We start from the raw sequence: 13,317 nt of genomic DNA on the forward strand, positions 1-13,317 counted from the left end.
TTGAATTCCTAAACCTATCTAACCCCAGCATGTCCTATGAAGGATCATCTAAAGGTCGTATAGTAGAAGTATGGAAAGAATTATGTTTAAAAGCACTATCAGAATGCATAAATAAATATAAATATATTAGCAGTTAGGGTGGATCATATTCAGACCTCCTGTTCATGCAAGATATAACCAAAGAAATGCATTATATTGTTATATTTATAATAGTTCAGAGCTTTTAAAGGTTAAAATTCAAACAGCATTTGTAAATTTACTTTTAGATTTTGATTATTGGTATTAATGCAATTATTTATGCATGCCCAAGTGGAATGTACAGAAGAATAACAAGTAGTAAATTTGTAACTAGAGGACTTGTTTGCACTTGAATTACACAGATCAATTGTGTATTATGGCATTTTTGCACAGTTAAGATCACCATTGCCCAAGGTTCATGAAAAAGCTTAATTTATCATGTGTTTCCCATATGCATGGGACTCCAGATTAGTCAATATGTTTTTGTCTTGATAATTTTAGGTGAGGTGTGTCTGCTTTGATGTATATAACCATAAAAACATAAACAATGCTAAATACGGCAGTATCAGCAAGGCACTGATTCAGAACTTAGTAGTATTATAAAAATAAGATACTATTGTGATATAGTCTGTAGAAGAGGTGCTGAAGATACATATGCTAAGATGTCTCAGTGATATTTGTTGACTACCTGAATGTAATTTTCTAGTTCAGATAATATTACTATTGCCTAAAGAAGGAAATTTTGGAAAGCTTTTTTTTTTTTTTCTTAAAGGATGAATTAATTTGATTACAGGACATACTGAATTCGAAGTAGATAGAGTTATGGAGACAGTGAAAAGAGAAACCTGAGGGCAAATGATACAACTTTAGGTAATATCAAAGAGTATAAAATAGGAGGAGGGAATGCAGACCTTTAAGAGAAGTACACAAGCAACAGTGAAAAATAGGTATGAAGAGGACCAAGACTGTAAATTATAGCAACCAAGGGAGAGAAGGTGGATTTGGTTAGCATTGGTCATTAGTTCTATAATGGAAAAGTCAGGGAGTTTGAAAAGCTGAGAAAAAGCCTTTGTATTGGGCAAATAGTAAACTCGTAGAGAACAACTTTAGTGGAATGGTGGCCTAGATACCTGATGGGTAGAATTTAGAAGATGAGGTAAGAATTAATTAACTTGAGCCTCAGAGAGATTTGGTAGAAGAAAGGTGTAATGTCACTTCAAAAAATGGGAAACAGTGGGCAGAAGCATTTTTTTTTTTAAAGATGGGTAAAAGCTAGTGAGAGACTTAGGTCAATGAGAAATAGTGAATAATTAAATGATGGAAGTACTGGAATTAGGCAGTAAGATGTAGAACCAAGAATACAAATGGAAAAGTTAGAAAATAACATTGTAATAGCATTTTTCAGATTTCTAACCCACACTCAAATTGTGTCTTGCAGCCAAAATGTATTTGTACTCTTTGCTCCTTTATTAGTTTCTAAGAGGGAAGTCCTTAATTACATTCATAGAAGCCACCTGTCAGACAAGTGATCTGAACTATAGTCATGTTTCATAAAAAACATGAAAGTAGCTGTACAAGCAAAATGTACAACTAACTTTGTAAATAAATCTAATAGGCTGGGTGTATATAACAATTAATTGCCTCAGCTTTTAGGCACAGCTGTTCAGTTCTTTTACAGGGTTCATTTACATAGTGAATTGTTTCAAAGAGAAACAGAATTTTTCTCTTACAATAAAAGATTTCTAATTAGGGGACTGTGGAAACCTAATGATTTAATAGATTAAGACATAGAAGTTTTAGCAGAACATCCAGTGATTGTAATCTTTATATAATAATTGCTTTTAGTTATTTTTACTAACATTAGAGAATGTTCTAATTGCAGACAGTACTTTTCATACTGTTTTTCTGCAGAAAAGTAGCATTAAAATAAATGCCATGACAAAGATTCTTTGAATCTTTTCTGTAGCCTGGTGAATGGCCTTTGTGTATTCTTTGTATATACTTGTGTATACTTTGTACGTGTGTACAAAGTAAAAGTGCTTTGTGGATTTGGTTACAGTTCTGTACTACAGTTATCTCATAGCAAGTATTATAAGCCCAGGCATTCTACTAATCTCTAATTTTATTGTGAAAAAGGGAAAGAGATGAACTCTAAGAAAGCACTTCATATTTTTTTTCCTAACAAGCAACTCTTCTTCATTTTCCACCACAAACATCTAAGCCATCTTTACCAGAAAAATCTTTAAAAATTCACAAATTACTTACCATTTAAAAACAGATAATGATGGAATGATTAGAAGATTATTAGGTAAATAGTTAGGCTTTAGTTCTTTATCTAACTAGTACAGCCTGGGGACATGATTTCTAGTGCTGGTATGAATGTAAATATCGATATAATGCTTGGAGGGAGGGGGTGTGTAGACAAGGATCAGGAAGGTGATTTTCTGAAGGTAGATGGCAGGCTCAAATTTCTACCTTTTCTAGACATTGTCATTTAAAATTTTTATACTTGACAAATTTGAATGGGTCATGGCAGTTACATTGCTAATTATATTAAATAGGTATGTTCTTACCTTAGAAGGTGAGATCCCTTTTCAAAGCAATAGAAAGATGTTACTTATGGTTAGGTTTTGGGGGAGTAAATTTGTTTTGGTCCTCAGAATTTGAAAAATAGAGACATTAAAGCAGTGTGATCTTTCTTATTTGCTCCTCTTTTATATACATCTCTACTACAGTTATTGTTATTCTACTCATAAGACAGTATTTCCATTGTAAATTCTTGTGTTTTAATATTCACAGTGTGACCTGGGGCATTCAATAAATTTTGCTGGGGGTGGTTACTGTGTGTCAAACATCATTCTAGGTATTAGGGTGACACCATAATGGTGAACCAAAGCTGACTTATGGGGAGATAAATGTCAACCAATCATACAAGTAAATGTATAATTGTAAACTGGTGTGTACACTGAAGGTGCATTCTCCTTTGAAAGGCAGAACAGTATAATAAGGTAGACTGTAGGGCGATTGCATTTTGGGGAGTGAGATAGACTCTAGAGTCAGATTGCTTAGGTTCAAATCTTATTACCGTGTCTGGTATTTGTGTGACTTCAGGCAAGTGAATTAATGTCTCTAAGACTCATTTTTTAGCTTGAGGATGATAATAATAGCACCTACCTTCTATGGTTCGTATGGAGATTAAAACAGGTTTTTCATGTAAAAATATTAGCACAGTATATTGTAGCATATAATGTACTAATAGTTATTATTCTTGTGTCAGTGGATATTATTTCACATTGTAATATATTCTTATTTGAAAATGATACAGAAGCATATTTCATAGAGTAGATCTTATCTGTTCTTCAAAAGTTCAGATCAGATAAATCCAAAGGGATATGAGAATCTAGTTACATGACATTGTGGTAGTCTTTATAGCATGTTTCAAATTTCAGTGTGCATAAGAATGACTGGGGTGCCTCCTACAAATGGTACAAATGTGGGTCACTTTCCAGGCATATTGATTCTGGAATCAGTATTTCTTATAATTCATGTATTTCTTAGAAACACAGGTTTGAAAACCACTGGTCTGTAAGTCTGTTTCTGATGCAGACCAAATAGTCAATTATTTTGTCTCATCATTTTAAGGTATAACATGTAAGGTGTTTTTTGTTATTTTTGGTGCATATGCTTACTACAAATGGTAAAAAAAATTCCCCTAAATCTATACTTGCTCTAGGATTACTTATTAGTAAATAGTGTCATACATCAGTCTATCCAATCTAGAAACCTGGATTCCTCCTTGATTCCTCCTTCTACCTTTCCTTCCAGCTCTAATCCATTACTGATGAAGTTTCTTACATGGAAGGTTTTTGTAACCTCTATTTAAACTTGCCTTTCTTCTCCCCTACAGTCTTTCTAAAACACAGAGCTGATCATGCCATCCACTTCCATAAATGTCTTCCTTAATAATTATCCATTGCCCAAAGATGTCTAAATTTCTTAGTATATCTTATAAGGCCATTGGAATGCAGCTCCACTTTCCTATATTTCCTATCATCTTGTTTTCTGGGAATATTAAATTTTTTGCCGTTCCTTGAGAAAATACCATATTTTTTTTCATGTTTACTTGTTGTGTACATTCTGCTTTTTCCTATCGTATACGCCTAGAAAACTTATTGCTTATGGTCAAGAATCAGTTCCCATGTCAGTCCATCCCCAAATAACTATCTCACTCTCTTGCTCAATCTTTCTTACCCAGTGTTTATTGAGCACCCACCATGTGCCTGGCATTGTTTCCAGGCCAGGGATGCATGTGTGAACAAGACAGTTTTCCTGTCTTCACTTGTCATACAGTCTAAGTGAAGTCTCTATCAAACAGCCTCCTTTTATCTTATTCCTATAGTATTACTATGAAGTGTTATATATACCTCTATTCCCATTTAATTTTGATCTCCAGGTCTGAGACTGTATCTTGTATTTATTAATATTCCTCACCTAAGCAGTTGGCACAGTATATGGCTTCTGGTGAGCCCTGAAATGTACAGTTGAATAAAACTTAGGAATCTAAATATAAAGCTACTCCCAGGATAGATCAAAACTATACTTTACAGGAGACATTTGTACTTTCAGTTATATAAGTAATAAAATGACTAAATACAGTCTAGAGGGGAAACCTATGTTCCCACTATACTGTCCCCACTATATAATGTCATTGTTATTTTATTCTTTACAGAAAATATTTAAGGAAAATTGGGAGGAATATTCTGTCATTTGAAACTTAAAAGTATTTTAAGCCATTTATATCAATTTATTTTGTGATTTATTCAAAATAATGATTTGAAATAAAGATTATAGACAGTATTCTAATTATTGATATTATATATCCATACAACTTTTTTTTTTTTTTTTTTGGCGGTAGGCGGGCCTCTCACTGTTGTGGCCTCTCCCGTTGCAGAGCACAGGCTCCGGACGTGCAGGCTCAGCAGCCATGGCTCACGGGCCTAGCCGCTCCGCGGCATGTGGGATCTTCCTGGACCGGGGCACGAACCCGTGTCCCCTGCATTGGCAGGCGGGTGAGCTCTCAACTACTGCTCCACCAGGGAAGCCCCATCCATACAACTTTTAATAGAAGTTCTGTTCAAGTGAATTATTAACTATTTCCAGCTGACTTTATTTTTAATGTTTTATGCCTAGGTCAGTCCTGGTCTGTATCTTACAGTTATGTAATGACATGCTTGTAATAAAGCAATTAAAGACATGGTTTTGTTCATAGAACTTTTAAATGATCACATCAGTGAACTGGTAGATGTCACTTGTTTAATTTATCCAGTCAAAGGTACAAATGAGAAGCCTCAAGAAGGACATTTCTGCCACCCCCCATTAGTGTTTTTATCTTTTTCCCTTGAAATCATTCAAAATGAGCAATTCTTTGGGATTATAGAAAAAAAGACATATTTTTGTAAAAATAGAAAGAGGAATGTGTAAAATGAGGTAATTTTAAATCCAAAATTGAAGTGGAGGAAAAGAGATCTGAACCCCTGGGTCACTGGGAAGACAATCTTAAAATGTTGCAGATCAGCGGAAGCTGCCTTAACCTCTTCTTACAAAATTGTATTGATTAGAGTAGGACACTGGGACAAGAACCCAAACAAAACTATTCTCTTCCAGCCTCTGGGAAAAGGAGATAGAGAAAAGATCTAGTTGTAAGAAAATTTTACAAACAGTCATTGAATTTTAACTGTCTACTCTTATGGTGGTTATATCATTTATAATACAACCTGGGATACTTTGGGGAGTGAAAGGAGGTGGTATTAATAATTACACTGGCACAATAGGTATAAGTTAGAACCTAGGCCGTTGAGATACATGTTCTGTCATAACTGCTGCAATAGTGGTATGAAGAATGTATCATGAGAACATAAAGAAGGGAGCTTGTAGGTTAAGGAGAACCTTTACACATCTGAGTAAGACTTCTGAAGAGTGAGGATTTCATCCAAATTGGGTAGGGAAACAAAGGGCATGCCAGGCTGAAGAAACCTAGTGCCATCTTGCTGTCTGTGTAGTCTTGCCTCTGTACGCATCATTCACTCTCAAGAGGTGCTTCATGTCCATCATTCTTCTAAAGTAGCCCTACGAAAGTGTTCGGTTTTTAGTATAATAAACCTAACATTTAAGAAAGTTATAAGGGCTTCCCTGGTGGCGCAGTGGTTGAGAGTCCGCCTACCGATGCAGGGGACGTGGGTTCGTGCCCTGGTCCGGGAGGATCCCACATGCCGTGGAGCAGCTGGGCCCGTGTGCCATGGCCGCTGAGCCTGCACGTCCGGAGCCTGTGCTCCGCAATGGGAGAGGCCACAACAGTGAGAGGCCCGCCTACCGCAAAAAAAAAAAAAAGTTATAACTAAACTGATTTACTTGCAGTAGTAATTGATAGGTTTTCCTTGCCTATCTCTACTACAGTATTTATATTTAAAATATACCAGTGATTAAAAAGGTTATCTGCTACAGTTGCTTGAGAGGAAAAATTATTATTTTCAGTATGTGAGGGTAGATAATACTTGTTTTGCATTCCAGATTGTTACACCAGAACAAATCGATGAAAATTACAAAGGGACAGAGTTTGGCATCAGCATAAGAGACACTATTTGACTACTCTATCAAAGATGGAATAGGCTCTCTTAGTAAGTTTTGAGTTCCTCTGCATTAGAGGTAAAAGGAAGGCCCTTTTTCCAGGATGCTATCATTGGGATAGATCCTTTCCCTACTAAATTATATAACTCTTTGATATTAATAATTGTTAGAATTTCAGGAAATGTTAGAGAGTTTGAAGCGGTGCTTCCTCAACTTTTGGACCTGTGCGTAATAGTGAGAAGATGTACTCCCAGTGTCCTTGCTGGTAGAGGAGACAGATTTGCTGCTGGCTTTTACAGAGGTAATACCAACTATAGTTATGCCATATACTTTTAATCCTTTATGTCTGCTCACAGTAATCATAGATAATATTAAATATATAATTAAATACCTACCCAATTTATGTAGTCGTGTTTAATTTTGTTAAATTCTTATGCCCCCAACTTTTCTAGCTTGTTTCTTATTAGCATTTGTTCATGTATATTCACAAATAGATCACAGAAAATATTGCTCACCTCTGCTCCCACTCCTAATTCCTCTGACATTTTCAAGAAGGCAAATAAGACAACAAAAGTTTTACTTCAAAAATGAGCAGATCTTGGATCATAAAAGTAATGCACGGGACTTCCCTGGTGGCGCAGTGGTTAAGAATCCGCCTACCAGTGTGGGGCACATGGGTTCGATCCCTGGTCTGGGAAGATCCTACATGCTGCGGAGCAACTAAGCCTGTGGGCCACAACTACTGAGCCTGCACTCTAGAGCCTGTGCGCCACAACTACTGAGCCTGCACTCTAGAGCCCACAAGCCACAACTACTGAAGCCCGCTCGCCTAGAGCCCGCGCTCCGCAACAAGAGAAGCCACTGCAATGAGAAGCCTGCGCACCGCAACGAAGAGTAGCCCCCGCGTGCTGCAACTAGAGAAAGCCCACGCACAGCAACAAAGACCCGACGCAACCAAAAATAAATAAATAAAATAAATTTATTTTAAAAAATTAAAAAAATAAAAGTAATGCACTAAAACATGTAAGCAAAATTCATTAATTTAGACACACTAATATGTGAATTAACCATTTGCCTGGGCTAGCCACATAACTTTCACATGATTGATCCATAAAAATTATTTTTGCTAAGCAAATAATAACTAATTTTAATTATAGTTGCTACTATTTATTGAATATCTGTTCTGGGCTAGGCACTGTGCTAAGTAAGTTGCACCTCACACCTTGTAACAATGCCTTCAAAGTTAGGTAATTAGTATATTCACTATAGGTATAAGAAAATGGATGCCTGTCAGGTTTAGTGACTTAGTCTAAGGCTACATGGTTTGTAGGTGATTAAGCTAGATTTGAATCCAGTTCTTTTTTATTTCAGAGTTCTTTCTATTATTCCCAAATAGATGTATGCAAGTAGTTTTTGGTCATTAATTTACTATGTGTACTTGAAACTAACTTTATTTAAAAATCAATTTTATGTTGTATATTTTTTGACAGGTAAAGCTATTAATATGATTTATTGCAGCATGTTACAAAGTAGTATATATTGAAAACATTTTAAAATAAGTGCATGTTTACTCACATATATATACATATACGTGTGTGCATGTGCATATGTGTACATACATGGAGAATTAAGCTAAAGGGGGAAAGAATATATATGTGTATATATGTCTGTAGATGTATAGAGATATAGATGAAAGGTTGCTTTACTGTAGTTTTCTCTTGGTGGTTTTCTGTATGTATATATGTATATATACATGTATGTGCTTATATAATGTTAAATTGCTGGATATTGACTATAGTTATTCCATTACCTCCAGAAAGAGTCATTGGGAACACTCATAGGACTTAGAAGTTACACAATAAGAGGAAAAGAGCAACTGTAATTTTAGCAGTTCTTTTGTGTTTTGCTTCCTTGCATTTGAATGGTTGGCCATCATCGCCAGCTAGCCACAATTTTTTTTTCTCTTTTTTCCTAGCCACATCCCCCTGCCCCCCGCCCCTCTTTTTCCTTTAATGCAGCTCTGGGCTAAACTACTGGGCTTCAGAGAAATCCTAGTGGATTATCTCATTTGTGCTTTATATCAGTACTTCTCACATAGCACAGTTTTGGAGAGGCTGAACTGGAAACATTAAGTGAGAATAGGAAGAAATAAAGAGAGGTAAACCTCTCCTTAAAGTCTCGTCCCCGTCCCCCACCCCACCCCCCAGCCAATAAAAAAAACACTGATCTCAGCTTGCTCATATAGTTTAAGTTCTGACTGTCTAGCATAGGAGTTGGCAATCTACAGCTCATGAGGCCAGGTCTGTTTTACTGAAACATAGCCACACTCATTTACTTATGTATTTTCTACTCTTGCTTTCTTGGTTACAACAGAGTTGAGGTTACAACAGAAGAAAAGAGTTTATGGCCTAAAATACTTACTGTCTGGGCCTTTTTAAATTAAAAAGTTTGTATACTCCTAATCTAGCATGTAAGGAAGAAACCAGGGACTTCTTATTTCATTACCAGGGGAACTTTACCCTAATATTTCAAGTTAGAGTTCCTCATAGGAACATTGTAGCACATGAGCATTACATAGTATTTCATGTCTAAAATGGCCCTGAATACTATTTTTGAATTGGTCTGGGAAGTAACATAGTTTCTGGGAGGAAACATGTTCTGTCTTTCAGGAAATATATTATGAAGAAACTTTGAAATTCTTCCATATTACAATTCTAGTCGGGTGTTCCTGGTAATTAATTATATAAAAGAGAAAGGGGTAAAGAGGGCAAAGAAGAAGAAAGGCTGATTCATTTTGATTTGGATTGACAACAGCACCTTCATTGTATGTTAGGTTCATTTTATGTCATTATTCATCAGGCAAACATTTGACCCAATATTGGCTTCTCATTACCTGTCAATTTTCATATTGTGTGCATAGGGGTTTTTGTTGTTGTTTATCAGTTTTCTTCCATTTGTATGTAAGGTCCAGTAAGGAATGATCTGTCTTGCTCATTGATGTACTTCCCCAGTACCTAAAACAGTACCTGGCCATATAGGTGTTCAGTTAATGTTTCTGAACGAATGAACTCAGACTAGGGATTTTATTTTTGTCACAAAATTGTGGCTTTTCAAAAATGTCTGCAATCAGTTTGTACTTAGAAAATAGGCAATAATTAGAAATATGCAAGCCTTTGGGAAGAATATATCTTCAGAGTAATCATCTTAACTCTTAGTCCTATCACATTGCATAGTAGTAACTGTGTCCTTACGTTAGCAAAACTGTTTGATGCCTGACAATTTAATTATAAATTGGTGTAAAATGGTTAGGTTATATATTTCCATTAGGTGGATTTCACACTGGCTTTAAAGATCCTTAACTCTGGTTTTGCACACTACTGTACGTTCTGAATTACTGTAAGAGTTGTTATAAAAATTGTATTAAGTTCGCAAGTATAGTTAAATCATTTAAAAATCATTGGCTTACTCATAATTTTTCTTCCTCGGTGTCTCCAAACAGATACCATTTATAACAAAAAGATATTACTGAATACTAGCAGTGATCTATTCATGGTCCCTTGCAGTTTTTTTAATGAGCTCTGATCCCACCCAATGGTGAGCTGTTTTCATTCCATATTTAAGACAACCTAAAAGAGTCACTAATTTTAAAGACATACCCTGAACCATTTAAAAGTAGATCGAATTTCATTGGAGTTTAAAAAAAAAATCAGAAATTTGTAGGAAATGCTCTGAAATCAAATGAATGATCTGAGTATGTAGTAATTTCAAAGTGATTGGAAATAACTGGGTTATGTAATATGCTTAGTGGTTTGACACTAACCAATTTGTGGTTGTCATGGCTTACACTGAGTATAACAGAATGGCGGAATGTAGGCAGATGCAAGCTAAATTTATGGAACAATGTGACCAGTTTCATTTGCTGAGGAAAAGACTGATTCAAAACATATAGCCCCTTAGTTCTGTGTTAACATCTAAATATCTCAAAGGAAGGCATAATGGTTCTTAAACTAAAATATCAGTAATGTGACAGTTTTTTTTTCTTCTTTAGATTGTGCTTTTGTTTAAAGCAAATAGGATGCTGAATATATTAATAGAAAATAGCTTGAGGAATATTGACACTCTATTCCAGGGTTTGGCAGACTACCAACTGCAGGGCAATTTCTGGCTTTGGCCTGTTTTTGTAAAACAAGTGAGCTAAGAATGGTTTTTACATTTTAAAAGCTTTTTTTTTTCTTTCAGTATTTTTTTTTTGAAATAATCTCACACAAGGTCATTAATCACTGCATAGTGCCCTGTTATATAGATGAGCCTTTAAAAAAAATTTATGTATTTATACCTGCTGCATTGAGTCTTAGTTGCGGCATGTGGGATCTTCATCGCATGCAGGCTTCCCTGTAGTTGTGGCGTGCGGGCTCTAGAGTCCGTGGGCTCTCTAGTTGTGGTGTGTGGGCTCTTCGTTGCAGCGCATGGTCTTCTATCTAGTTGCGGTGCACAGGTCTCTCTAGTTATGGTGCATGGGCTCTAGAGCGTGCAGGCTTAGTTGCCCTGTGGCATCTTAGTTCCCCAGGGAGCCCAGGGACCAGGGATCGAACCCATGTCCCCTGCATTGGAAGGTGGATTCTTAACCACTAGACCACCAGGGAAGTCCCTCTTTCAGTATTTTAAAGGTGTTGCTCCACTGTCTTCTCATTTGCCTGTTTTCCACGAGAAATTCGTCATTCTTCTTATTCCTCTGTATGTAACTTGTCTTTTTTTATCTGGTTGCTTTTAAGACTTTTCTCTACCAGTGGTTTTGAGCAGTTTGATTATGATGTGCCTTGGTCTAGTTTTGGTCCTGTTTCTTGTGCTTGGCATTGATTGAGCTTCTTGGATTTATTGGCTTATTTTGATCAAATTTGGGAAGTTTTCATCTATTACTTCTTCAATTAATTCTTCTATCACCTAATTTTTTCCTTTGAGGACTCCAGTTACACATATTGTAATTGTGTTAGGCTGCTTGAAGCTCCATAGTTCACTGATAGTCTTTTCATTTATTTTTTGTTCCCTTTGTGTTACATTTTGGATAGTTTTTATTGCTTTGTCTTCAAATTCACAATTCTTACTTTCTATAAAAGCCATTATGCTTTTATTCCCATCCAGTATATTTACATCTGAGACACTGTAGTTTTCATCTCCAGAAATTCAATTTGAGTGCTTTTTACACTTTTCATGCCTCTCCCTAAGTTTTTGAACATATAGACTACAGTTTTAAAAACTGTTTTAATGTCCTTTTCTGCTGATTCTAACAGTTCAGTTTTGGGTCATTTTCAGTTGATTAATTTTTCTGCTTACTATGAGTCATAGTATGACTTTGCTTCTTTGTATGTCTGATGATATTTGGATGCTAATCATTGTAAATTTTGCTTCATTAGGTGTTCCCTATTTTTTCTGTTCTTATGATTCTTCTTGAGCTTTGGTCTGAGACACATTTCAGTCACTTGGAAACAGTTTAATTCTTTCAAGTCTTGCTTTGGAGATTTGTTAGGTGGGATCAAAGAAATGTTTAGTCTATATCTATTGTTCCCCACCACTAAGCCAAGACTTTTCTGAATACTCTAACCAATGCCCCATGCACTATTAAGGTTTTCAATATGGCCATTAGGAACAAGCACTGCTCCCTGTCCTGTGTGAACACAAGGTACTCATCCCTTTAATTCTTTCGAGTGGTAATTTCCTCACAAACATGCGCCAGTCATTGCTATATTGACTACATAAGGGATCCCTTTGCAGGTGTCCAGTGTTCTGTCTCTGTGCAGTGCTCTCTTCTCTAACACCTTTTGGTCTCCTTGGACTCTGAGCTCTGTCTCTTCAACTCAGACAGTTTGTCTGGGTTTCTCCCCTCAGCACCAAGGCCTGGAAACTCTCTAAAGACAGTAAGCTGGGGCAGTTGTAGAGCATGCTTGTTTATTTCTCATTTCTCAGGGATTATTTTTCTTTACTTCTTGATGTCCAGTGTCTTGAACTATCATTTTATATATTTTGTTCAGTTTTTTGGTTGAGTCAAATAGGACAGTATTTTTGATGCCTGTTACTATTGTGTCAGTACATTGTGGCCAGAAGTGAAAGTTGTGTTTGGGGTTGGGGTTGAAATTTAAGAATAAGTGGTTGAATAATTCCAGGTGATGATACACAGAGTTGTGCCATAGGTATAAGTGGAGTAGAGATGTGAGGGTCATTCAGTGAGTCATCCACGTGGACTTTGAAGTCTCCTAAGTAGCTAGATTTGAGAGAGAGTGTAAGACTTTAAAGAAACCAAGAGCCAAAGTTGTGAAGTTTTAATACTACACGGTTTGTGTGTTTGGTTAAGAAAATGCTCTTTTAAAATTATGTTAAATTTCTTTTGTCTGTTCTAGAACCTTCTGATAACTTAAGGGAGATTCTCCAAAATGTGGCCAAATTGCAAGGAGTATCAAATATGAGAAAGCTAGGCCATCTGAATAACTTTACTAAGGTAAGTAACTTCATTCTTTATATTACCATCTTAAATTCTTTTTTCCTTATTGTACTTATTAGATGCTTCTTAACCACCATTAACAAGAAATTCTTGAGTATTCCTTCAGTATTAGTGCTTTCCTCTGCTGCTTCTCATGGATTTTTGTCATATGTTTTAAAATTTAAAAGTATATTTGAATAATG

The 13,317-nt window shown here is 35.9% G+C and overlaps 1 protein-coding gene across 5 annotated transcripts in view; it reads left to right on the forward strand.

Annotated features, from left to right (window-relative positions):
- Positions 1–13,317, forward strand: part of RICTOR (RPTOR independent companion of MTOR complex 2) — a 120,510-nt gene that overhangs the window by 19,753 nt on the left and 87,440 nt on the right. For all 5 annotated transcript variants that reach the window (XM_082622822.1, XM_082622824.1, XM_082622823.1 and 2 more), the window contains exon 3: positions 13,035–13,132. In XM_082622822.1, coding sequence (XP_082478948.1) covers positions 13,035–13,132 — 98 coding nt within the window. The remainder of the gene's footprint in view (positions 1–13,034; positions 13,133–13,317) is intronic.

This window comes from Mesoplodon mirus (genome assembly GCF_964341445.2).
Source record: "Mesoplodon mirus genome assembly, chromosome: 5".
Lineage (NCBI taxonomy): Eukaryota > Metazoa > Chordata > Mammalia > Artiodactyla > Ziphiidae > Mesoplodon > Mesoplodon mirus.